Here is a 24507-nt window from a genome sequence, read left to right as displayed (position 1 = left end):
AGCTAAAACAACAGTTATTACTGTAATGATGAAGTATGGACATAATTAGTGAACAATGAATCACTGTGATTGTGACTAATAATTCCTTTGGTTCTCTTTCTTGAGGCGGCTTGATTTTATGACGCCTCTCCAATTATTGGTAATGAGGTTTTTTTCCCTTCAATGTCCTTGAGAGGAAATACAATGAGAATTAATCTATGCCGCTAATCTAAACGTCCATATCAATTGCAACAGGCATTTAAAATATAGTCCAAATCCAACCTGTTCTGACTCCTGTAAATGCATTGCCTTTGGACTTTCCCATATAGCCGTAATAAAGATCACTATTACAAAAGATCCTGAGAGTAACCTGAGAGAGGGACTTCTGTTTCAGTGTCCTCAGTTGTTCGATATGGTCATGACTTTGTCTGAATAAATGGGTTTGGCTGAGCACTGATAAAACAAAGGTGTGTGAGACACAAACATTGGTCTTATTATTTGGTCGACTTCCTCCTTCCATAATCTGCTGTTGTCAGTAGCTTGGTTCTGACGTTTTCTTTACGACCTGGTGATCTTGTGTTGCAGTAATACATCACGGTTTCGTCATGGGTTACATTCTGTTGATGACTTTCAACACCTCACCGATTTCTACGATTAGTTTTGTTGTTTTAACTGTCACCTTCAATTCAGAATATAACTTTAAAGTCCTTGACAAATTGCTGGAATACAACTTTTTTTTTTTCGAGCCATTGGTTTTTCAAATACTTTAATCAGAAATAATTGAAATTCAACAGTACATTGTTGGGTCTAGAGGCTTGGTGTTGTGGATGCCACTGTGTTCAGAATGTGCTGTGGGACGATGTGGACCCAGTATGGAACCCATGATGCATGCAGAACCATTAATATCCCCACACACATCAATTAAAATGTAATTATACTCTGATCTACCAGATAATTATGTATACTTTAGAATCATTGTTAACCACAATATTTACATTTCGATGACTTAGCCTTTGTTTATGGTAATTATCTGGTTGCTGTAGAAAAACAAAGGGGCTGATTTGATGATGCTCCATTAAAGACAGCCAGTTTGTGCTTCTTTGGTTGGGGTTGAGCTGATCTGATAAATACAAGTTTTTTTGTGTCTCTCTGGTTCTATCTGACCTGTAACAATGGAATGCCAGCCACATGACCGTTAAACAAACTTGCCACCTGACAGAGGTACATGGCATTTCACTGCCAGGGATGGCTTTTGGAGGTCTTTCTGTTGACTTTGTTCGGCGTCTCATTTCCATACTAGAGGATGTGTGATTGGTTGTATTCAAACACATCCTGGTCCAGATGTTTCTGTTGGCCAACCAACTACTGTGACTGAGTTCTATAGTTGCCATTGCATGTTCATACACCCCAGGCAGAGTGAGGGATCTCATTCTGTTGCTACATTTATTGCTTAAATCTGTGGTCATGAAATTACATTCTGTTTTTATAGGAATTGTTTGCTTTTCAATAACTTATGTTAGTGCAAAACAAATATGAGTATCAAGATTTGGGCTCATGTCTGTAATCTGATAACAATTAGTGTTCTCAGAAAGTTAGCCTTATTTTTGCTAATACTAGCTAGCTTCAGATTTTTCTGTGAGCATCTCTTATATGGTATAGGATACCTGCTGTCACTGTGTTTATAACTTGTTTTCTATGCCATTGATTGATTCGAAAGTAATCTCTGAAAGAAAGTAAAATCTTACCAAATGTGGTCACCTAGTAGATTAATAAGACCTTTCCCACAAGAGATTGAACTGAATCGTACGATGGTATAATCTGCCCCAGTGAGACTCTTACACTTAAATATTGAACTTCTATATTTCTCAGTTCTCATGTATTAGAATTCTATATTGAGCCTAAACATCTGGTGTGTCTTCCTGTTCTTTTATTCCCATTTCCGCCTGCAAAAACAAATGGATTTCAATGTGTCACCCTAAAAGAAATATCCAGTATGATTTGTAATCTTATGAAAAGGCTGCATACACCAACTTTTCCATGTCGCATTGTTTCCAGTGATATTGCTCTGGTAGGCCTGCGGCAGTTGACATGACTTCCCCAAATACCACCAATATGCCAAGTGGCACCTACAACAACCCATTACTTGTTAAAGGGCCTTGGGAGTTATTCTCTAACAGTCACAGTGTTTCTCAAACCTTTTCTCTGTGTGTTTCACAGTTTTGTAGTAAGCCTGAATTAGATCTTTTGATTCACCAATAAAGGGCTGATGATTAGTTAATACACTAAATCTGGTGTGGTAGGTAGGTAAGGTATAGATAATTTACATGGAATAGTTGGGATTCTCAAGGTGAGTTTTAAGAACCAATTTGCAGTTGTTGAAGGAAAGAACTAGTGCCCAATATCTAGCACACAAGTTAGAAACAAATGCTGGAAAAAGAGCAGTGTGCCTGTCTTTCAACTCATTTGAGGTCACAGTGACATATCTTTCACCCTGATTACAGCCCCAGTTTTCACACTGCAACTCTCTAACCACATTAGCCAAACCAGCCACTACCCCAACGAGCAAGAAAGGAAACACGTGACGTCACATCCCCATGGCATGGATGAGCAAAAGAAAAGATACTTAAATGATAGGCTGTAATTTCTTCTTCTACTTTTCAACTGTCTCCTCCATAATAAAATGTGTACATGGTCTAGGCAATATGACTACATGTTCAGGTGATTACATTTTCTAGTTAATGTATTTGTTAGTAGGCCAACCCTAACCCCCACCCAAAAGACGTTAGATACACAGCTGTTGGGTGTGTTCGCACGCGCTCTCGACATCACTACGACCTCAACGCACTACAGTCATCCACATCTGGCCCCACCAGGCGCATGCGCGCTATAAAGAACTATAACTTGGGAGTGTGCCTTTTTGTAGCCTGCGGGACACTTCGTGGAGTAGTCTTTTGTGTAACTCAACAGGAAAAGGTATTCGGATTGCTGCAGTGACTAAAAGTAATATTAAGAAATCGTTTTGATTACGTCAGATCTATGATTTCCTCTATTTCTCTTCCCGGCTATATTTATTGTGCTGTAGACGTATTTTGACATGTTGCTCCTTAACCGTGCAGATGTGCTTTCCGTTTTTAGCCTAGTCCCTCGGCCTGCTTGTGTGCTAGAATAATACGTGGGTCATTTCGCTTAAAACGTTTTCTTTGAGGGTCAAAGTGACACAGTTGAACTTGACAATGAATGACAAAACACCCCATCGTGCTAAAATCCGCTGGATATCTACAGCTGTGACAGCTGGAGCAATTCTGCTGTGTTTGTTTGCATGCTCTTGTCATGCAGAAGAAGCGTCTTGCCACGGAGCTTACGACTTATACTTTGTTTTAGATAAGTAAGTAAAACTTTGTATCACCTTTGTATGACAGGAAATGCTTGTGTTCAGGGATCGATACCAAAACAGTGAATCTAGTGTGCTAAAAGTAACAAAAGCCAAATGTCTAACAAAACATGTGGTAAGAATCTATGACAATTTAACGTCACATTTTATTCCCTACTTTTACAATGACGTTAGACACATTCAAATCAAGCCCTATTGCCCTGCTTAGCCTTTGTCTCTGAAAGGTTACGTTTGAAAGGTTAGTTCTAGCGATGTCAGCTTGGCCTTAAATATAATATTTACGCCGGCCTAACTTGAAGTAACCGCCATTCCAATACGTACATCGTAATTTAGATGTCTCACTATGAATGTGACTATAACGGTGTGCTGTGATTTTATCTCGAGTTGAATTTATCACGAGTTTAATCCCAGGCCTGTGCAACAATGTCAACAGACTATAGGCTATAGCTCTATTGGAAGAACTGTTTGGTCTGCCATGCCATGATTAGATGATGCTACAGAGACTGAGCTTAAATGTTTTGACTTCAGTCCAACCCTTTCTTTTACCCAAAACCTTTGTTTGTCCTGTTCGTGGTTTACCAACTCGTGAACTAATGCCTGTAATTTCCAGTTCTGGAAGAGGTAAAACCCAGTGGATGTGCATTGAATGCAAATAGCAGAAACCCAATATAATAGATAACATTCATTGCTTGTTTTTACTCAAATGTCTACCTAATGTTCTTTTTCTACTCCCCTAAACTGGCAAAGTGCCCTACTATTGCAAGCCTCATGCTCCAGATCAAGTCCTCTTTACTCCTCCCTGTCTATTTGGAATGACCAAATTACCGGATGATGCAGAGATAGGCCTTGGACTGTTGATACAACTGACAAACTGAGAAGGCCTTCTGAGGGCAACTGCCTACATGCTGTAGGCCAAAGGAATAGGCTAATTAGTTATAGACTGTGTGTTCTATAAAACTGTCAGTTGAAAACAGGTTGCAAATGGAAGAAGCTATCTACTGTGGAACAGCTTAGCATGTGGGCTTGACTGGCTTTTTACCATCAAGTTGTTGCATGTTCTCACCAATGCCTTGTCAGTTGAGCTCCTTAGCAGTTGTGCCAAGAGAACTACATTTCTTTAGCTAGGTGTTACATACATCCAAGTGTAATCACGCAGAGTGGTTAGTAGTTACAGTACTGTCAAAGTGCAGCAGACCTTCACCACACGACATGCACACAGCCATTCTAAGACCTTGACCTTGTCTTGGGGAAATAAAGGAAGGGAGAAGCATTTTGAAATATGGTGGATCTCTTTTAATGTTCTCTGCACATACATTGACTTATAATTATTGGTTTAATTACCTCCATGTTGTTATCATCAAGGGCACATTCAGCACACATCTTGTGTTCACCTTGGTCACTTTGACTGATAGAGGGAAGGGGACATGTGACACACACACACACTCACACACACACTCACTCACACACACACACACACACACACACACACATTTAACTGTTGGGCGAATGTATCCAAATTATGTATCTCTTCTATATTGATGACTTCAGCTTATTTAAACCTAATGAAAACATCTAGTTGAGCATGATGTCAACCAGGAAATAGGGTATGATGTCAACCAGGAAGTAGAGCATGATGTCAACCGGCAGTTAGAGTGGGGCATTTAGCACGTCTTCCAGGCCAGGACACATATCCGTTCAATCTCTGTTGTAATGCATCTGAAGAGAGAATCGTCAATAGTATGTATGTTTGAACAAGGCTTTTATAACACCTTATTGAAGACTGATCATCTTGAGACCCACTATGTTCTTTTCAGAAACTGTGTGACTAAAGTTTAATAAGTTTCAAAGCGAATGTGGTTGTATTTCATCTATTTTAATACATCACTCTAGAACACATTCAGCTTAGTCATGCATTGTTCAATCAATAGCACACTACTGGGTTCCACCACATGTTTGTATACACTGCAGAAGACTGTTCTGAATACAGACCTCAGGGCCTAGTCTACCAGACCAACTGTAGGAGAAGCAATGCTAAAATACACTAGTAAATCATCCCAAATGTGGGATGATTTACTTTATTTATTTCATATATTTATTTATATATATATATTTTTTGCAGGTCAGGAAGTGTTTCTAATGATTGGGGTGAAATTTACTCCTTTGTGAAGAACCTAACAGATCGATTTGTGAGGTGAGCATTTTTCCCCTATGTGTAGTAAATGCCTGTTTAACATATTACATTATTTGAAATGTTGCATGGTTTGGATCTGTCATGTAAAATCTAATATGAATCCCACAGACATCTGTAAAGCAGTCAAATCAATCAATCTTTGCCAGCTTTGTGTAATATTTGAGGATTTCTGGTGTTTTTACTATTTTTACATTCTGACTAACTTGTGTCCAGTGAAACTGCTCAAATGTTTCCTTATCCATGAACCAAAGGAGCCTAATTCTGCATACAGTGTTCACCAACTGCTTGAGTAAGAAAGCCTCTTTCCAACCTGGGTTAAAATAATAAAAGCCAGACAATAGGACAAAGGGGATCAACAGAAAGTCAATAAATGTGAATGCAGTTTTTTAAAATGTATTTTGCTTGTGTAACAAACATTGTTGAGTCAATGTTATGTGCCAGCCCAGACGGTACCGACCCAGCCAAACAGTACTGAAGAAACGGTTTGTTGAAGAAAATAGGGACCAGGTGTGAGTGGGTGGAAGAGCGGATCAGTCTTCTGGGCTGTGAGAATGGCCATTTGTACCGGGGGGGTCCAGATCCACACATAGCTATCAGTCTCCCTCTTACCACAGAATGGGCCAGCAGACATGGCTTCAGGTATCGTTTGATATCTTTCAGTGACTTGGCTTGTTTTTCTCTGGCCTGAATGTATTTACAGGTTTAGCGATGTACATTTCTGGGACTGTTGGATTGGATCATTAACCAAAATCTAGTACATGATAATGTTTTATTATTATTTTTTAATCAAAAACATGATTTCACATGTTTTTTAAACCCTGGTGGTCGGCACTGAGCGGGCCTGGGAAGGCAGAGAGGCAGGGAATGTACAGTAAGGCAAAAGAACATGGAGAGGCGAGGACAATCTGCTACACAATGCTAGTTTACCAAGAGCACTTCTGTTCTGCCATGTGGAGCATGCAGACTGCAGAGATTTCTCAGTTTTTTTTTTCCGGATTTAGATTTTTTTTTCTTAGCGCTCTTCATTTATTCAGCGTCGGTTGGAAGATAAAACACAGGAGAAAGATTTAATTGAAATGCAATGTTTCAAATGAACAAATGTTATTCTGAAATGTTAAGTCAGACATCAATCAAATTCTTGAAGAGTCTGAAGTCAAACAGATCAACAGTTATAAACATGTATCTATTGTCGTGGCATATTGTCGCTTTTAAAACTCGTTTTGGTATTTTGGGTTTCGACGAGATATGCCACAGGTCTACCCAAATTTGTTACAATTCTAATATCCTTGACTGATTACGCATTCCCCACATTGATGTTTAAAAAAAAGTAGGTCCTTTCATCCCCACCATAGATGGAGGATATCAAGTTTTGTACAAATCTTTCTTTTTCACAAAACTCCACCTGGTGGAAAATCCTTAGCAGTCCCTTTGACACATCTGGCCAAGTTTCATGACCTTAAGTTAAACCTGTGTGGAGCGTCGCCTTGGAAAGACCTCGGAAAGACCTCGGAAAGACCTCAGAAAGATCTTGGAAAGTATTTTCAGTCGCTGATTTTGTTGTGGGTGACAATAAAATGCTGCTTTGAACTGCTCTCACAGTTTCCATTTATGGCTAAATCAAATTCCCAAACTTCGTCGTTAAAGGACTCATTTTGGTTCTAAAAATACGTCTTTAGAAAGGACATGATCCATACGTCTGCTGTGTTTCTATGCCAGATATGTCCGTGTGGCTAAAAGATGCTGTGTGCTCTGACTGTGGGGGAGGATTAGCTGAGACTAGGCCATGTGTCATATGAGCGAGAGAAAGCAGCACCTCTCCTTATGTTCTGAAGAGCGCTCTGAATCTCTCAGGACCGAACTGGTCCAGCAAGTACAGTCAGAGAAATCCTTTTCAGAGTTCAATAAAAAAGGCAGCAATTTGAATCATTAAAATTTTTTAAAAAAGCTAAATATTTGCACATGTACAGCTGTGTTTGTTGAACTGTAGTCAAAGTCTCGTTGACCTTTGCTAAAAGAACATTGCTAAAAAAATTTAAATTACCAGTCAAGGCAAACCTCGCACCCAGGTCTGACAGATAGATATAGATGTGTGGGTATTGTGTGGGTTTGGTCTGGGGAAAAAACACATTAGTGTCCGTTGCCCATTCGCACCCCCCCTGAAGTGACAAGTACAAAATACTGCGAAACATCCTGCAGTGTTTTTGAGTGCATGTATGTGTGTGTATACGTGTGTGTGTGTGCTTATATGTGTGTGTGTGTTTGGGAATCATGTTTTCTTGGTTAACCACTTCCTCTCCACTGAGAGAACCAAATGTCCTTCCTTTAGAAACAATCTATAATTAACAGATGAAATCCCCCATGTTGGTGTTTTGAAAACCATACAGTTCATTTCTATCTTGATTACCATGCTAGGTTTGTTGGTATATGGAAAACCATGTAATATTTGTTGGTATATTGAATACCATGTGAAGTTTTCATCAGAGTGGCGGAGAGCTGCGCTGCTAAGTTGTGATTCGCCGCAACAGAAAAACAGCATTTTTTTTAACGAAGTTTTTTTTCTAGCAAGCTTAACGCATTTTCCATCGTGCGCAGTTTACTATCGCACGAGCATCAGAGCAGAGCCACAACGTCCTGCACGTTCAGATTATCAAGCTAGTGTGAGGTCAGGGAATAGTAACTGTCTGTGTCTGTGCATGTGAACGTTTGTGTTGAGATTCGACAGCAACAATAGGACTTCCGATTTTCAGGAGTCTTCAAAATAATGTTAAGTTCACAAGGAAGAGAGACTTGTTTAAAGGGATGACATTATTGCAATAAATAAAACACATGTTTGTTTCATCACATAGAAAAATAATGTTGTGATAGTTGGAGGTTTGGAGGTAAAGGAGTTTCAAGAGGCTGGCTACAGTATGAGGCTGAGGCTCTGGTGACGAGTGGTTCTGTGTGCGTCCATTATGCTAAACATAAAACCAGAAACAGCGAATTTGTTTACTGAAATAAAAAGTTTGTATTCAAAATAATTCCTTATTATCTCAAATTAATATATACATGACACAAAAAGGCAAATGTACTTTGTCCAGGAAAAAATATGCTTGGCTGGTGGATTGTTTCATCTACCAGTCCCCTTGACAGGTGAGACAAAAAGTTAATTTCGGACACGGTTTGTAAAGTTTGCTGGTATGTTGAATACCTGGTAGGGTTTGTTGGTATATTGAATACCTTGTAAAGTTTGTTGGTATATTTAATGGTTTGTCAAGTTTGTTGGTATATTGAATACCTTATAAAGTTTGTTGGTATATTTCATGGTTTGTCAAGTTTGTTGGTATATTGAATACCTTGTAAAGTTTGTTGGTATATTTAATGGTTTGTCAAGTTTGTTGGTATATTGAATACCTTGTAAAGTTTGTTGGTATATTTAATGGTTTGTCAAGTTTGTTGGTATATTGAATACCTTATAAAGTTTGTTGGTGACACTGTGCTGTCTCTGCCATAGACAGACTTTTGAGTTGTTATCTAATTTGTCGGGTAGAATTGGTGTCATTCTCATATTATTGGAAGGAAACTAAATGATGCAATGATTCTAATGCTGTAGTACCCCTGCTGTAATGTGGCTGATTGTTGTCTTTTTTCCCAATCTTCCTCTGTCCAGTGGCTGTGTTCTGTTGCCCATTTTAATCTTTTCTTTTTATGGGCCAGTCTGAGATATGTCTTTTTCTTTGCAACTCTGCCTAGTCGGCTGGCATCCCAGTGTCGTCTCTTCACTGTTGATGTTGAGACTGGGGTTTTGGGGGTACTATTTAATGAAGCTGCCAGTTGAGGACCAGTGAGGCTTCTGTTTCTCAAACTAGACACTCAAATACATCTGTCCTCTTGCTCAGTTGTGCACCGAGGACTCCCGATCCTCTGACTCTTTTGGTTAGATCCAGAATGTGTGCTACTCTGTGAAGGGAGGATGATTTAATGCAAACTTTAGTTTCTTGGCAATTTCTCGCATGGAATAGACTTAATTCAAAACCCGAATAGACTCATGAAAGTAGAATAGAAGAAAGTTATTTGTTTCTGGCCATTTTGAGCCTGCAATCAAACCCATAATTGCTGATGCTTCAGATACTCAACTCTTCTAAAGAAGGCCAGTTTTATTGCTTCTTAAAGTCAGCACAACAGTTTTCAGCTGTGCCAACACATGGGAACACAGGACTGATGTAAGCCCATGTAGATAGGCCATTAAAAATACAATAGTGATTTAGCTACAATAATAACAATGTTTACTCTGCATTTCTGTTCAATTTGGTGTTATGTTAATGGACAAGAACAAGGACATTTCTAAGTGACCCCAAACGTTTGAACGATAGTGTACAATCTGTGTCTGTCTTTTTGCTCCAGCCCCAGGATGAGAGTGTCATTCATCGTGTTTTCCTCTCAGGCCAGCGTGATGCTGCCACTCACCGGGGACAGGTATCTAATTTTCTTGTCTTATTAGACATTATAAGGTTTTATAGTACATAACATACCCATTGTACATAACAGTCATATTACTCGCTCATAGTTCATAACACGCGCATAGTACATAAAACGCTTATAATACCTAGTACACTCTTAGTACATAACATGGTCATATAAATAAAGCACTTATAGTACATAACATGGACATATACTCCATAACTCCCTAATAGTACATAAAACACATGGTTTATAACATGCTCATATTAATCACCTGTTCCGTGTTAAAACCGACTCATTTAGGAAAAGAGAAAGCACATTAGCTATTTCTAAAATGTATCCAGTTACTATGTCTCTTTCTGTTTGAAGAACTGAAATAGAGGAGGGTCTGAAAAGGCTGAAAAATGTGAAACCAGCGGGTGAGACCTACATGCATACAGGAATCAAGGAGGTATGTAAATAAGATATTGGAGTAAAAGTAAATAAAACACCTTAGAAATCCCTTGGATACATTGGCTGACTTCATCATTAGTCAGATTTTGCTGTTCTTGTAATTCTGCTATTGACCCTGTTTGTGCTGGTCTGCTAGTTAGGCTGTGCTGTGTTTCATCTGTTTGGCACCAACTCTGTTTATATAGGGAGCTATTTAGATCCACTCTCCAACTGACCAAAATATTATCTTCTGACTATATGAATGTTAGCTCTCTAGGGCAGGGTTTTCTCAAACATTTTAATTTCAAGGCCCCCAAAATGTTATGAGCCCCTAGACGAGTACTTCTAATGGAGTGTAGAGTCACGCAAACGACTGAGCCGCATGTGGGGCTCAAGCTGTGATTGCAACCAATGGAATCCACCTATTCTCCACATTGTTCTGTGGCCTCTGCATTCTGACCAGGGCCGGCTGCAGCCTTCTGAGCCCCTAAGTATGTTTTGGTTTCAGGGCCTCCCTGTCCGCTACCATACATACGTACTAATAACAATAAGAATAATAATGACAGTGTTACGGACCCTGTGGCTCTAGCAGTCTAGGGTGGAAGGTGGAAGAGACCCGTAACACAAAAACTCATGCAGTGTTATTAGTGTAAAGGACCAGTGAGAACAAGACACAGACAACCAAAGCCACCGTCAAACATAAAACCTTTATTATAAACACACGGTAAACAGTTTGGGGAAAAGGGGCTGAGCTGGACCCAATGAATTAAATAAAAAAATAAAAAACCCTAAACTGAACTTGCCTACCTCAAGAACTGCTTATCTCACCACTAACCAATACAGAAATACAGTGTGTGGTCCGCTCAGTTCTATATAGTGTTTTTAGACAAAGTTTTCCTACGGGTTGTGTATACCCAAGGGAGACTTTCTAAAAATCCCCTTCCCCCAGACATGAACAAAACACACAGGTTAAACAGGGACTAAACAGCAAACAATTGACTAGACAACAGCAAACCAAACACATAAAACAGGGCAAAGATGTATGTATGCGCTAATACTATGTGGGAAGTGTCTGTCTACCAAAAGGATATGTATGTAGAGTTTGTGTCTATATAATCGTGTGATAAAGCAAAAAGAGGGTCTCCAACCGCCTGGGTTTTTAAACCAGGGATGTGTGATGTGATTGGGTAATGGATAAAAGGAACAGTTGGGTCCATCAGGAGGATTGTCCACTGATTGGTCCCCCTCAGCAGTCAGAAGATGCATTGTTGACTGCCAGGTGGGAAACACCAATCAGGAACATAAGGGACACCTGTGTTTAGGGCAAAAGGAGGGGAAAACACAAATGCACATACAGGGTACCTGCATGAGTAACAGACAGTTTTAATGTGACCCACTGTAGGATGGGACTCTCTCTGTAGGATGGGATGGGACACACTGTAGGATGGGGCCCACTGTAGGATGGGGCCCACTGTAGGATGGGATGGGACCAACTGTAGGATGGGATGGGACCCACTGTAGGATGGGATGGGACCCATTACATGTTGATGGAAAAGTATTATCATCAATGGGGCAGAGAAGTAAGACAGGACGATTTAACAAAATGGTATACTGTGTATTGTGTGGGTATATTGAAACCAATGTAATTTAGTGAAACATAAATCAAACATTCTTTAGATAATGTAAAATAAATAAATTGTTCCCCCTGATGCACCAGCAAAGTAGAACATTTTGGTTTTCTCAATTCCGGGGGACTATCAATGAATTACCTTGCGTTCCCGATATCCCAGTTGTAGGATTCCCAGATTCAGTAGTATATTAATAGGAAAACTGTAATTCTTGAAAACCAGGGAATTTATTGATTTATTATTTTGTCAGTCTAGCAAGATCTGGACAAATCAGGTGTATTGAGTTGGAGTGAATTCAATTTCAATTATAATCCGGAAATGCATTTATAATCAAAATCAAGTGTAAATTATTTTATAAGCATTGGGAGTTTTAGGCTGAGCATACTTCTTGGCTGATTGGACTACATTTATATTAGTTTGATACAGGCCTGAACCGATTGAGGGGTAATGTTATTTAGTATTAATCACATATTTTTTCTGGTCCTCTCTTTCCCACATCTTTTCTTTGGTTTGAACTAAAAGGCAAACAGTCAAATCAAAGCTCAAACCACCAAGTCCTCCAGCATCATTGTAGCCCTGACTGATGGAAAGCTGGACATTTATGTACATGAGCTTACAGTTATAGAGGTGAGCTTGATTCCATTTTAAAACTACATATTCAGTCTAATTCTTGCTCGTTCAAGGCATATGCTTTCGAGTTAAAGAATTACATTTCCATTAAAAACAAATGTAGTCCTTGACTAGTCAGTTTTTGCTCGCAAAATGAGCCTTTAATATCTATACAGTGAGTTCGTTTTTTTTTCTATTTATTCTCTATTTGTTTTCCATTTCAGGCCAAAGCCGCCAGGGTCTACGGTGCCCGGGTGTACTGTGTTGGTATCAAGGACTTTGACGAGCAACAGCTAGCTGATATTGCAGACTCCAAAGACCAGGTGTTCCCTGTCAAAGATGGCTTCCATGCCCTCAAAGGCATTGTCAATTCAGTAAGTCTGTTGAAATTTGAATGTCACTTCTTTTACAGTTCCTTTGTACTGCTATTTATAAAAATGTAGCTTCCCCCAAATTCATGGTTGTAACAGCAAGACATTTAGTCACTGGCCTCATTGGGAAACTTGCTTTTTACTTCTGTCATTATCACAGTTGGACAGTTTTTATGCGTTGATACTTTTAGAGCAGAGGTGGTGAGGAGAGGGTGTGCTGAAAGAGCTGTGGACTGGATTCAAACATGCTTCAGTGGTACATGTGCACAGAGGGCAGTGGTACATGTGCACAGAGGGCAGTGGTACATGTGCACAGAGGGCAGTGGTACATGTGCACAGAGGGCAGTGGTACATGTGCACAGAGGGCAGTGGTACATGTGCACAGAGGGCAGTGGTACATGTGCACAGAGGGCAGTGGTACATGTGCACAGAGGGCAGTGGTACATGTGCACAGAGGGCAGTGGTACATATGCACAGAGGGCAGTGGTACATGTGCACAGAGGGCAGTGGTGCATGTGCACAGAGGGCAGTGGTACATGTGCACAGAGGGCAGTGGTACATGTGCACAGAGGGCAGTGGTACATGTGCACAGAGGGCAGTGGTACATGTGCACAGAGGGCAGTGGTACATGTGCACAGAGGGCAGTGGTACATGTGCACAGAGGGCAGTGGTACATGTGCACAGAGGGCAGTGGTACATGTGCACAGAGGGCAGTGGTACATGTGCACAGAGGGCAGTGGTACATGTGCACAGAGGGCAGTGGTACATGTGCACAGAGGGCAGTGGTACATGTGCACAGAGGGCAGTGGTACATGTGCACAGAGGGCAGTGGCTTAGACCACTTTTACGCTGAGCCCTCAACCTGCTGATTTGACTATGTCTTGGTGACATCTGAAAGATATCCAAAACACATTTTGGCAACAAAGCCGATACATGTGTTTTCAGCAACCGACCTGTAGATGTTGTTAGTAAGACAACCGACCTGTAGATAATGTTAGTAAGACAACCGACCTGTAGATAATGTTAGTAAGACAGGCTTGGCTGTAGATAATGTTAGTAAGACAACCAACCTGTAGATAATGTTAGTAAGACATGCTCGGCTGTAGATAATGTTAGTAAGACAACCAACCTGTAGATAATGTTAGTAAGACATGCTCGGCTGTAGATAATGTTAGTAAGACAACTGACCTGTAGATAATGTAAGTAAGACAGACTCCGCTGCCTCTTTATGATGTCATTATGTTAGTAAGAGAGGCTCGGCTGCCTCTGGATTCGTATGGTGTAATTATACTGAGGCTGTGGATTCATGTATAATGCAAGAAAGAGTAAGACCTCTTACTTTATTTATACTTGCAGCATGTGTTTTTTTATGAAATTCACCAAAAGAAAACCAGAGAGTCTTTGGGCAATTGATGTTAGGTTGTTGCTCTAAATCTATGCCGAAGAATAGATCCAGGCACTTATTAGTGAAACCATGTACGATGCTGCCATTCACAATGACATTAAAGATTACAATGATAATCCCATTTTGCTTATGTGAAATAGATATTAGACAGCTAGAACGTCTTACGCCATAGACTATGCTTAACTAAAATTGAAAGTCAATATTCCCAATTTCCTGGAACACTCCGTGGTGACATCATGACAAACGTATCAAACATGGCGAAGCAAGCTCTGATTGTTATTTTTCCATTGAGTGTTACTGTTAGCTAGTTCAGTTAGCTGGAGTTTAGACAGCCAACTATTCATGTCTTTCTAATTAAGGATTTGAAGTAATGAAAAAGATTGGGTTGTCCTGCCAACCAGAAACAGACTGTAGAGCTTTCCTCTTATGAGTGAAAAGTCTAGGAATAAGTATATGGCTCTGCAGTTTACCAGTGAGACAGGCTCTGCAATTTACCAGTGAGACAGGCTCTGCAGTTTACCAGTGAGACAGGCTCTGCAGTTTACCATTAAGACAGGCTCTGCAGTTTACCAGTAAGACAGGCTCTGCAGTGTACCAGTGAGACATGCTCTGGATTTTTTTTTGCCACTGGTCCAGTAGGGATTGTGGTTTTGAAACTTACTGGTCCCAAAATTATTACTTTATCAGTGTTAAAACAATTACAATAATGGTGTTACTTAACTTATTAATCCTTTATGAAATGCATTCTGGATTTATAAAACATAATAAATATTTTTGTCTTTCTTTCATCACATTTCTAATTATAAAAATGAATAAAAACCTAACAGTCAACAAAACATTAGACTTTTAAACAAAACATTAACTCATTCACCCCAGGGGACAGGGCTAACGGCTGGTCTGTCTAGTTACTAGGTATGTGGTTGTTGTAAGTCGTGCAGTCACCCAATGGGCATCTGCATTTACATTCCTGACCAGTACGACAAAGGGCCCTGAAGGCAGGTTGTCAGCCACCCGCTTGGCTGTCATGCTGACCAGGTGCTGTTTGCTATTGGCATGGCTGGTCTGGGACTGTTCGCGAAAGTTGTCAGTGGCTTTTTAAAAAGACCCACATTTGTCTGCTGGGAACTTAGGAGGGGGGGGAGAGGGAATATGGAGGGCGGTTGTGGGGGATAGAGAGGGGGTGAGAGAGTAGGGGGGGTGGGGTAAAGGAAGGTGGAATGGGGTCGTGGGGGACAGAGAGGGGGTGAGAGAGGGTAAAGAGTAGGGGAGGGAGAGGGGGGATGGGGGCCGGGAGAGGGGAGAGAGTAGGAGACACGGTGCATCTGAGTTCCTTCGATGAGGAAACAGGGAAATCAGTTCGTAGTTCAGTTAGAGTTCGTAGTTAGCTGACTGACTCGCGTGAGTAAATAATGTTGCTACACACGTGTGTGTGTGATGCCCCTTGGGTCTGTTTGAAGTGTGTGATGCCTTCACATTCTTCCAGCCGCTGCCTTCGACTTGACACTTCACCAAGTGGCGAGGCTTTCACTTAAGTCACAAACCAATCTCAGAGTGCAGCCTTCAACCGTGCCATATCACACCATCACATTTAAGTAAAAAGCCCAGTAAAAGCTTTCTGTACTTCAGATGGAAGTTTCCGTGGCGACATCCTCTTAAGGGTCCAAGTGGTATATTTTTGCAGTTAATATGCTCGTTTTGACCGATTGTGTGTGGCGGATTTGCATAGTTAGTTCTCTAGTTGATTTACTGATGTAATAGAAGACTCACACAGAGGCCTTTTATATGATAATATCAGCTCAGGGTTTTTAATAGAACAGAGGGATGGAATAGTCCTGCAGAATGTCCCCATAAAGGAAGACACAGCTCCTCACTCTCCCTCCCTCACCTCCTCTCTCCCCTCTCCCTCCACTCTCCCCTCTCCCTCCACTCTCTCCCCTCACCCGGGCCCCATCCCCCCTCTCCCTCCCCTACTCTTTACCCTCTCTCACCCCCTCTCTGTCCCCCACGACCCCACTCCACCTTCCTTTACCCCACCCCCCCTTCCCTCTCCCCCCCTCTCTGTCCCCCTTATCTCCCCATCTCACTCCCTCTTTCCCTCCCTGATTCTCTTCTCCCCCCCTCTCTGTCCCCCTTATCTCCCCATCTCACTCCCTCTTTCCCTCCCTGATTCTCTTCTCCCCCCCTCTCTGTCCCCCCTATCTCCCCATCTCACTCCCTCTTTCCCTCCCTGATTCTCTTCTCCCCCCCTCTCTGTCCCCCTTATCTCCCCATCTCACTCCCTCTTTCCCTCCCTGATTCTCTTCTCTCTCCCCCTCTCTGTCCCCCTTATCTCCCCATCTAACTCCCTCTTTCCCTCCTTGATTCTCTTCTCCCCCCCTCTCTGTCCCCCTTATCTCCCCATCTCACTCCCTCTTTCCCTCCCTGATTCTCTTGGCTCTCTCCCCCTTCTATCTCCCCTCCATCTCTCCCACTGTACAGATATTGAAGCAGTCCTGTACAGAGATCCTGTCTGTTGAGCCCTCCAGTGTCTGTGTGAACCGTGAGTATTGTGTTCTTCTAGTTGGAGTGTGACAGGAAGTGTGTGTTTTCTGTTTGTCTTGTCTCTGTGTATGTACTGTTTCTGATTCTGTGTGTTGTCTGTGTGTGTGTTGTCTATTTGTGTGTATTTTCTTTGTGTGTGCATGTTGTCTCTGTGTGTGTGTGGTCTCTGTGTGGGTGGGTGTAGTCTCTGCATGCATTGGTTCTGTGTTTTGTCTGTTTGTGCATGTTGTCTCTGTGTGTGTGTTGTCTCTGTGTGTGTGTTGTCTCTGTGTGTGTGTTGTCTCTGTGTGGGTGTTGTCTCTGTGTGGGTGTTGTCTCTGTGTGGGTGTTGTCTCTGTGTGTGTGTTGTCTCTGTGTGGGTGGGTGTAGTCTCTGTATGTATTGGTTCTGTGTTTTGTCTGTTTGTGCATGTTGTCTCTGTGTGGGTGTTGTCTCTGTGTGTGTGTTGTCTCTGTGTGTGTGTTGTCTCTGTGTGTGTGTTGTCTCTGTGTGGGTGTTGTCTGTCTCTCTCTGTGTTGTCATCAGGCCCAGCTGTTGACTGTCTCCTCTCTATGTGTATGTGGTCTCCAGAGTCGTTTGACATTGTGCTGCGAGGGAATGGTTTCTCAGTGGGCCGAGGCAATGAAGGAGTGGTGTGTAGCTTCATAGTGGGACAGCAAACCTATGGTATGTGCACAGACACAAACACACAAAATGGTGGGGTTAATTCTGGTCAGTCTATATGGTGGGGTTAATTCTGGTCAGTCTATATGGTGGGGTTAATTCTGGTCAGTCTATATGGTGGGGTTTAGTGGGGTTTATTCTGGCCAGTTTATATAGTGGGGTTTATTCTGGTCAGTTTATATGGGGGGGTTTATTCTGGCCAGTCTATATGGTGGGGTTAATTCTGGTCAGTCTAAATGGTGGGGTTTAGTGGGGTTTATTCTGGTCAGTCTATATGGTGGGGTTTATTCTGGTCAGTCTATATGGTGGGGTTTATTCTGGTCAGTTTATATGGTGGGGTTAATTCTGGTCAGTCTATATGGTGGGGTTTAGTGGGGTTTATTCTGGTCAGTCTATATGGTGGGGTTTATTCTGGTCAGTCTATATGGTGGGGTTTATTCTGGTCAGTTTATATGGTGGGGTTTATTCTGGCCAGTCTATATGATGGGGTTAATTCTGGTCAGTCTATATGGTGGGGTTTAGTGGGGTTTATTCTGGTCAGTTTATATGGTGGGATTTATTCGGGTCAGTCTATATGGTGAGGTTTATATGGTCATGTCAGACCAAACTTGTTCCTGTATTATTATAGGTCTGTGTTTTTGACACACTCATTTTTATGTCACATCTCTGCTTCCTTGCAATGTGAAACAGGAAAATTACTTAACACACTCTTTCCTGTAGTGGCCTTTTTGCAAAACATGTGCCATGTGCACATATGTAGAAACACACAGAAACAGACAGAGGCACACAGAAACACACAGAAACACACAGAAACACACACGGACACTCAGACAAACAAAGAAATACACAGAAACGATCAGAGACACAGAAACACCCAGATACACCCAGATACACACACTTACGCACGCGCACACACACACATTTACTCCAGAGTATTTGCCAGGGCCTGTGACGGGGGCTACTGACTGACTAGCAGGTTGTTCACAATGTGATTCCCCTCAAAGACAAGATGCCTTCAACTGTTTTAGATCTGCATGCAAAGCATTTCCCTGGACAGGTGGCTTGGCAGGTGTCTGTCACACGAGGACATTTAATATGTCAGCAAACACTGGAAGCTTGCTACTCCTCTGTCGTGCCTCTTTTCCTCCCCCCTCCTCCTCTCCCAATCTGTCCTGTTCTCTCTCCTCTTCCTCTATTCTCTTCTCCTACCCCCCTCACCTCTTCTGTCATATTTTCAGACTATGATACATATGGAAACTAGGAGCTGACGTTAGTGTTATTTTCCAGATCAGAAGCCAACCACAGTGCGGAACGATTACATCCTGTGTCCTGCGCCGATTCTGCAGGAAGTCGGACAGTAAGTACTTCATTTGGGAGGTGGTGCAATAAGAGGGCTACAGTATGACCAGGTCTGTGTCAGTAGGGCTACAGTATGACCAGGTCTGTGTCAGTAGGTCTACAGTATGACCAGGTCTGTGTCAGTAGGTCTACAGTATGACCAGGTCTGTGTCAGTAGGTCTAAAGCATGACCAGGTCTGTGTCAGTAGGTCTACAGTATGACCAGGTCTGTGTCAGTAGGTCTAAAGCATGACCAGGTCTGTGTCAGTAGGTCTACAGTATGACCAGGTCTGTGTCAGTAAGTCTAAAGCATGACCAGGTCTGTGTCAGTAGGTCTACAGTATGACCAGGTCTGTGTCAGTAGGTCTACAGCATGACCAGGTCTGTGTCAGTAGGTCTACAGCATGACCAGGTCTGTATCAGTAAGTCTACAGCATGACCGGGTCTGTATCTGTAGGTCTACAGCATGACCAGGTCTGTGTCAGTAAGTCTAAAGCATGACCAGGTCTGTGTCAGTAGGTCTACAGTATGACCAGGTCTTTGTCAGTAGGTCTACAGTATGACCAGGTCTGTATCAGTAAGTCTACAGCATGACTGGGTCTGTATCTGTAGGTCTACAGCATGACCAGATCTGTAAAATCCTAACATCCATAAAGGCATGGCAAACTTTAATAATGTAAATGGAATATGGATGCTATTTCTGTCTTAATCTTCAAGCACAAGCTCTGACTCCAATCCCATTTAAATGAGTATGAGTTTGAAGGGGGAAATTTGGTCCTGACGATATTGCAAGTATCAACTCAAAAAGAGATTATAAATGTTCTATGAGAGTTTTGGATTTACAGCAAGCTGATCAACACACAATCCAACATTAAGACTGTATTCCGTAATCCACTCAGGTTATAATCCAAACTGCTGCTGATAACCTGTTTTGCACCATTCTCCTGTGCTATTCAAGTCTCAATTTAGATTGAACTTATTTCACCTTCAATACTTGCATGACCTTCTGAAAGACTTATCCCACTCACAGTCTGACTCTTTTAGATCAGATTACATCAGATTAGAATAAACTGTGGTCTAGGGACATGAGGATCAGGTGTTCTGTGGAAATGTCCCAAAGATCATCTGTTTAATCAAGTTCACATGTGGTATCACTGACACTGAGTGACAAGACATTGTTACGGTAAGTCAGGTTAGGTGATCAGGTTAGGTGGTCAGGTTAGGTGGTCAGGTTAGGTGGTCAGATTAGGTGGTCAGATTAGGTGGTCAGGTTAGGTTTTCAGGTTAGATAGTCAGGTTAGAAGGTCAGGTTGGGTGGTCAGATTAGGTGGTCAGGTTAGGTGGTCAGGTTAGGTGGTCAGGTTGGGTTTTCAGGTTAGATAGTCAGGTTAGAAGGTCAGGTTGGGTTTTCAGGTAAGGTGGTCTGGTTAGGTGGTCAGGTTGGGTTTTCAGGTTAGGTGATCAGGTTAGGTGATCAGGTTAGATGGTCTGGTTAGATGGTCAGGTTACATGGTCAGGTTAGATGGTCTGGTTAGGTGGCCAGGTTGGGTTTTCAGGTTAGGTTGTCAGGTTAGGTGGTCAGTTTGGGTTTTCAGATTAGGTGGTCAGGTTAGGTGGTCAGGTTAGGTTTTCAGGTTAGATGGTCTGGTTAGGTGGTCAGTTTGGGTTTTCAGGTTAGGTGATCGGGTTAGGGTTAGATGGTCAGGTTAGATGGTCAGGTTAGGGTTAGGTGGTCAGGACAGGTTTTCACTTGTGGTCAACCGCTGGGTCGGCCATCGACTCCATCATATCAGTCGTGAACTCCTGCTCCTCACCTTTCCTGAACTCCTGCTCTGCTCCGGTCTTCTGAAGAGCTTCGCTTCATTAACTCTTGGCATCACCATGGTGATCCATTAAGCAGTTTGCTGGTACGGCTTTAACATCGGGCATTGGGTGGGAAGTGGGTAAACACATCTGGTTGTGGGCTTTAAGAGGGATGTGTGACAGATGCAGCCAATCCCTTCTCCACACTCTCTCAATTTAAATAATTCACTATTCTACTGTGACAATCCCCTCAACCTGCCCGTCCCTGCTCCCTGACGACCGGTCCCATGGATTCCTTGAACGGATGGTACGCCTGGAAGTTCTGTCTCCGGCTCTGCCCATCTGTTCACCTCAACTCTGTCAGAATCTCCACCGGCACCAGGGAGGGGCGGAAGGCTTGGTTGGATCGACGGCATCAGGGGATAAAACAGCCCGTACGCTGTTGGAGAAGGACAGATAGAAGTTGATTTGCTCTCAGGAGGGAATATGTCCCGTAAATATAAGAGCAGCATAAAAGATGTACACGACGCTACACTATGTATCCCACAGACAATGCACATTCCATCAATGGGATCACCAAAGTGACATGCTGGCTCCCGACCCAGCCACGGGTCTCATCTGCCGTGACAGCTGTGGCGTGGTTCAGGCCTGTAAAACAGGCATCTGTTACTGCCTCCGCCATCCTCCACCCCCTCCACCATATCGCCCCATTAGGGGTCCCTGAGCTCCTCCCTGCCCCACCCTGCCATCCCCGCCCCCTGTGTGTTGAGGATAAAGGGGTTAAGCGGCGGGGCTCTGGCCTCTGCATGTGTTCACCTGGTGGATAACTGAGAGAGCCTGTGACACCTGCAGGATACCTGCCAAAAGTGAAAGGTCAGGGTCAGGGTTAAGGTCAGGGTCAGGGTCAGGGTTAAGGTCAGGGTCAGGGTCAGGGTTAAGGTCCGGGTCAGGGTTAGGGTCAGGGTTTAGGCTCGGTGTGACTGGCACAGTATTATTTAATGTCCCACATCTAGAAACCCAAGTAGATGTACTCTGTCCTGCAGGCATGTATTGTCACTGAATAGAGATACCCAAAGTTGGCAGTATGTTCGGTGTCTTTTCCATCTGTGTTACCAGGCCTAGACGCTGTGTATCAACATGAGGGTCAGGTCATGACCCTTCATCCACATGTTCATTAGGCCTTTATTTGGTTGGGCTGAAAGGGGAAAGGCCATAATATGGGTGGGTGTGGCCAGTTGCTTGGCACCCTGTCCACCAAACTGCAAACCCACGAATAATACATAAACACATCCCCCTTTTTCCTTGTGATTGACAGTCGAAGACGATCTGTTGGGTTGGGCTGGGGCGATGTCTGAGTAGATGGGGGACGAGCTGTGGAATTGTCAAGCCAGCAGTCGAAGTGGCTGCAGATTGGTCTCTGGAATCATGTTAAGACCTCGTAGTAGGGGGACGCCTGCATCATGACACACAAACCAGGCTTCTCTTTCACAGTGCCTCTGGAGATCTCCCAACATTGGCAGACCTGGGGTTAAAATACTATTTTAAAACCATTCCTATTTTGTATCTGCACTTGTGTGAGCTTGCCTGCCTTAATGGGACAATGGAATTTTCCAAAAAACTCCATACTCCACCCATGTGATACAGCAAGCTGCCAGTAAATGCTGAATGTATTTGAAAGACTTACAATTATATTTCAACAATATATATGATCAAACAAGTCTGTGGAAAAATTTATTATATGAATCTAACCTTTAATTGTGTGAAAATCATTCAAAGAACAAAGATTCAAAAACACATGTGCCACAATTTGTCTGACAAAATAGGGTGCTGTGATGGCCACTGTTAATGCTTAAACCAATGGTCATTGAATTATTTCTGTGTGTATTTGGAGGTATGCTTTGAATCATTTTCCGGATGGACTACCCGGTTTTAGGCTCCTGTCAGAGGCAGACAAAATCTTCTGGTACTTGATGGAGTCCATATCGACATGAATCCTAACAAGGTTCTTAGGCCCTATGGTGTTTGTTGCCTAAAATGTACATTTTGGTCTCATCAATTGATATAACTGGTTCCAAACTAATTTCTAATGACTCAATGAGCTTATATGTGTGGTTTGCTGAAAGCTGAGTTTTTCTAATCTAATCATAATTTTGGAGACTTTTTGACCCTAAAATGTAACCAACTTCTGCTATATACCATTTGTGATCCTTGGTGATTTTTGTGCCTCTGGAACCATCTGTGGGCAAAATACACATGTCCACCGCTCCAGTTGTTTTACATTTCATAATATTTTCCGTAATAGTGGAGCTGGGTATTTTCAGGCATGTAGATAACATTGTTGCAGCCATTGGCTGATTTGTGAACGTCAACAAGCTTTTGTCTCATTCATTTGTGTGTTCTCTGGGCTTCTGTTGTTGATGGATGAGGATGGGAGTCTAGCCATTGTGTCACCTCTTATTTATACCCCAGTGAAACAGGATGCCATTAATGACAACTTAAGAGTTCCTAATGACACAAATTAACTATATAAAGTAAATTCCTTATTGGAAAATACATCAATTACATTTACATTTTTACATTTCGTTCATTAGATTTTCCCGGGGATGCAAATTGGTGACAATGAATACTCTAGACATGATTTTGATTAAAATAATTATTTGTTGATGACCATTTTTATTTATCTACTGTTTTGCAATATAAATAGTCTGTTCTAAATATTATTTTGTTGTAAATTTTGTGGAGTTCTTTAGTATCAGATTGTTTTTATTGTATTTTTTACATTGCAGAACCCAATTAATTTTTCTAAACTTTAGTTTAAATGTGTGTGTGTCAGTGTGTTATGGGTTTGGCATGATGCTAAGCGCTAGTGATGCAATACAGCTGGAGCAGCTGACATCAGTGTCACTAATGGCTTTCCAACTTTTCCTTAAAGATGGGGAAATTGAGGTGGGTAAATTATTCAAGGTTGAACATATTGCAAAGAGGGCTGTCACTAAGAGTTGGGGAAATGTCGCTTGGTTGTTTGTGGTGTGGATTCTGACAGGATTGAGGAAACAATCTGAACTCTGTGGAGAGGGATCGTGGAAGGCGTGGCACAAAACTTTTCTAACTTTACAATTCTTTCAAATGCCTGCAATGTGATGTTTTTTTTTGTTCTGTTGTCACAACTGGGTTGTGATTGGAAATAATCCTGTTATCATGATCACAAAGAAAATGGTCAGCACTAAAAATGCTGAATGCTAACAGGTTTTTTAACAATTACTCTCATGCTAAAATATCTTTATTTATCTACAAAATACAAAAATCTGTCTAAGACCTTTTCTGTCTGGTCCATTCTAAGGAGAAGAATCTGTCGTTTTTCTTCTCTTCTTTTCCGTCATTCTTTCTTAGCTCTCTTTCTCCTTTTCCTCCTCCCCATCACTCGCTTTCTCTTGTCAGTCTTTCTCCTCCTTTGTCTCCCGTTCTCCATCACTCTCTCTTTCTCCTTCAACTCTATTTCTCATTTCTCTCTTTTTCAGGTCAGTTTATATCTCCATACTGATTAACATCCTGCCTCCCGTTACTTTGTATTGAAGATGTCAGCTTAATTAGCTTCTCTCCTCATCCATTACGTCTGAAGCACTTAGTTAACATGCAAGACCCTGGAGTTTCTCCTCTCCTGTAACCCAGTTGCATTGCAGTTAGTTCATCACGGTGAGTCCATTGTGGTCCATGCT

The 24507-nt window shown here is 42.1% G+C and overlaps 1 protein-coding gene across 2 annotated transcripts in view; it reads left to right on the top strand.

Annotated features, from left to right (window-relative positions):
* The first annotated feature begins 2883 nt into the window (after positions 1–2883).
* antxr2a (ANTXR cell adhesion molecule 2a) overlaps positions 2884–24507 on the top strand; it is a 72234-nt gene continuing 50610 nt past the window's right edge. The window contains exons 1-9 of one of the 2 annotated variants that reach the window (XM_029124704.2): positions 2884–2952; positions 5490–5561; positions 9945–10016; positions 10371–10452; positions 12584–12688; positions 12895–13044; positions 16925–16985; positions 17558–17653; positions 18938–19007. In XM_029124704.2, the coding sequence (XP_028980537.1) occupies positions 9952–10016; positions 10371–10452; positions 12584–12688; positions 12895–13044; positions 16925–16985; positions 17558–17653; positions 18938–19007 (629 nt within the window). In that variant the 5' untranslated portion in view covers positions 2884–2952; positions 5490–5561; positions 9945–9951. Of the gene's footprint in view, positions 3365–5489; positions 5562–9944; positions 10017–10370; positions 10453–12583; positions 12689–12894; positions 13045–16924; positions 16986–17557; positions 17654–18937; positions 19008–24507 lie in introns of both variants that reach the window. The other variant, XM_029124703.2, reaches the window with a different exon arrangement.

This window comes from Esox lucius, chromosome 13, assembly GCF_011004845.1.
Source record: "Esox lucius isolate fEsoLuc1 chromosome 13, fEsoLuc1.pri, whole genome shotgun sequence".
In the NCBI taxonomy this organism is placed as follows: Eukaryota; Metazoa; Chordata; class Actinopteri; order Esociformes; family Esocidae; genus Esox; species Esox lucius.
This window is presented reverse-complemented; position numbering and strand designations above follow the sequence as displayed.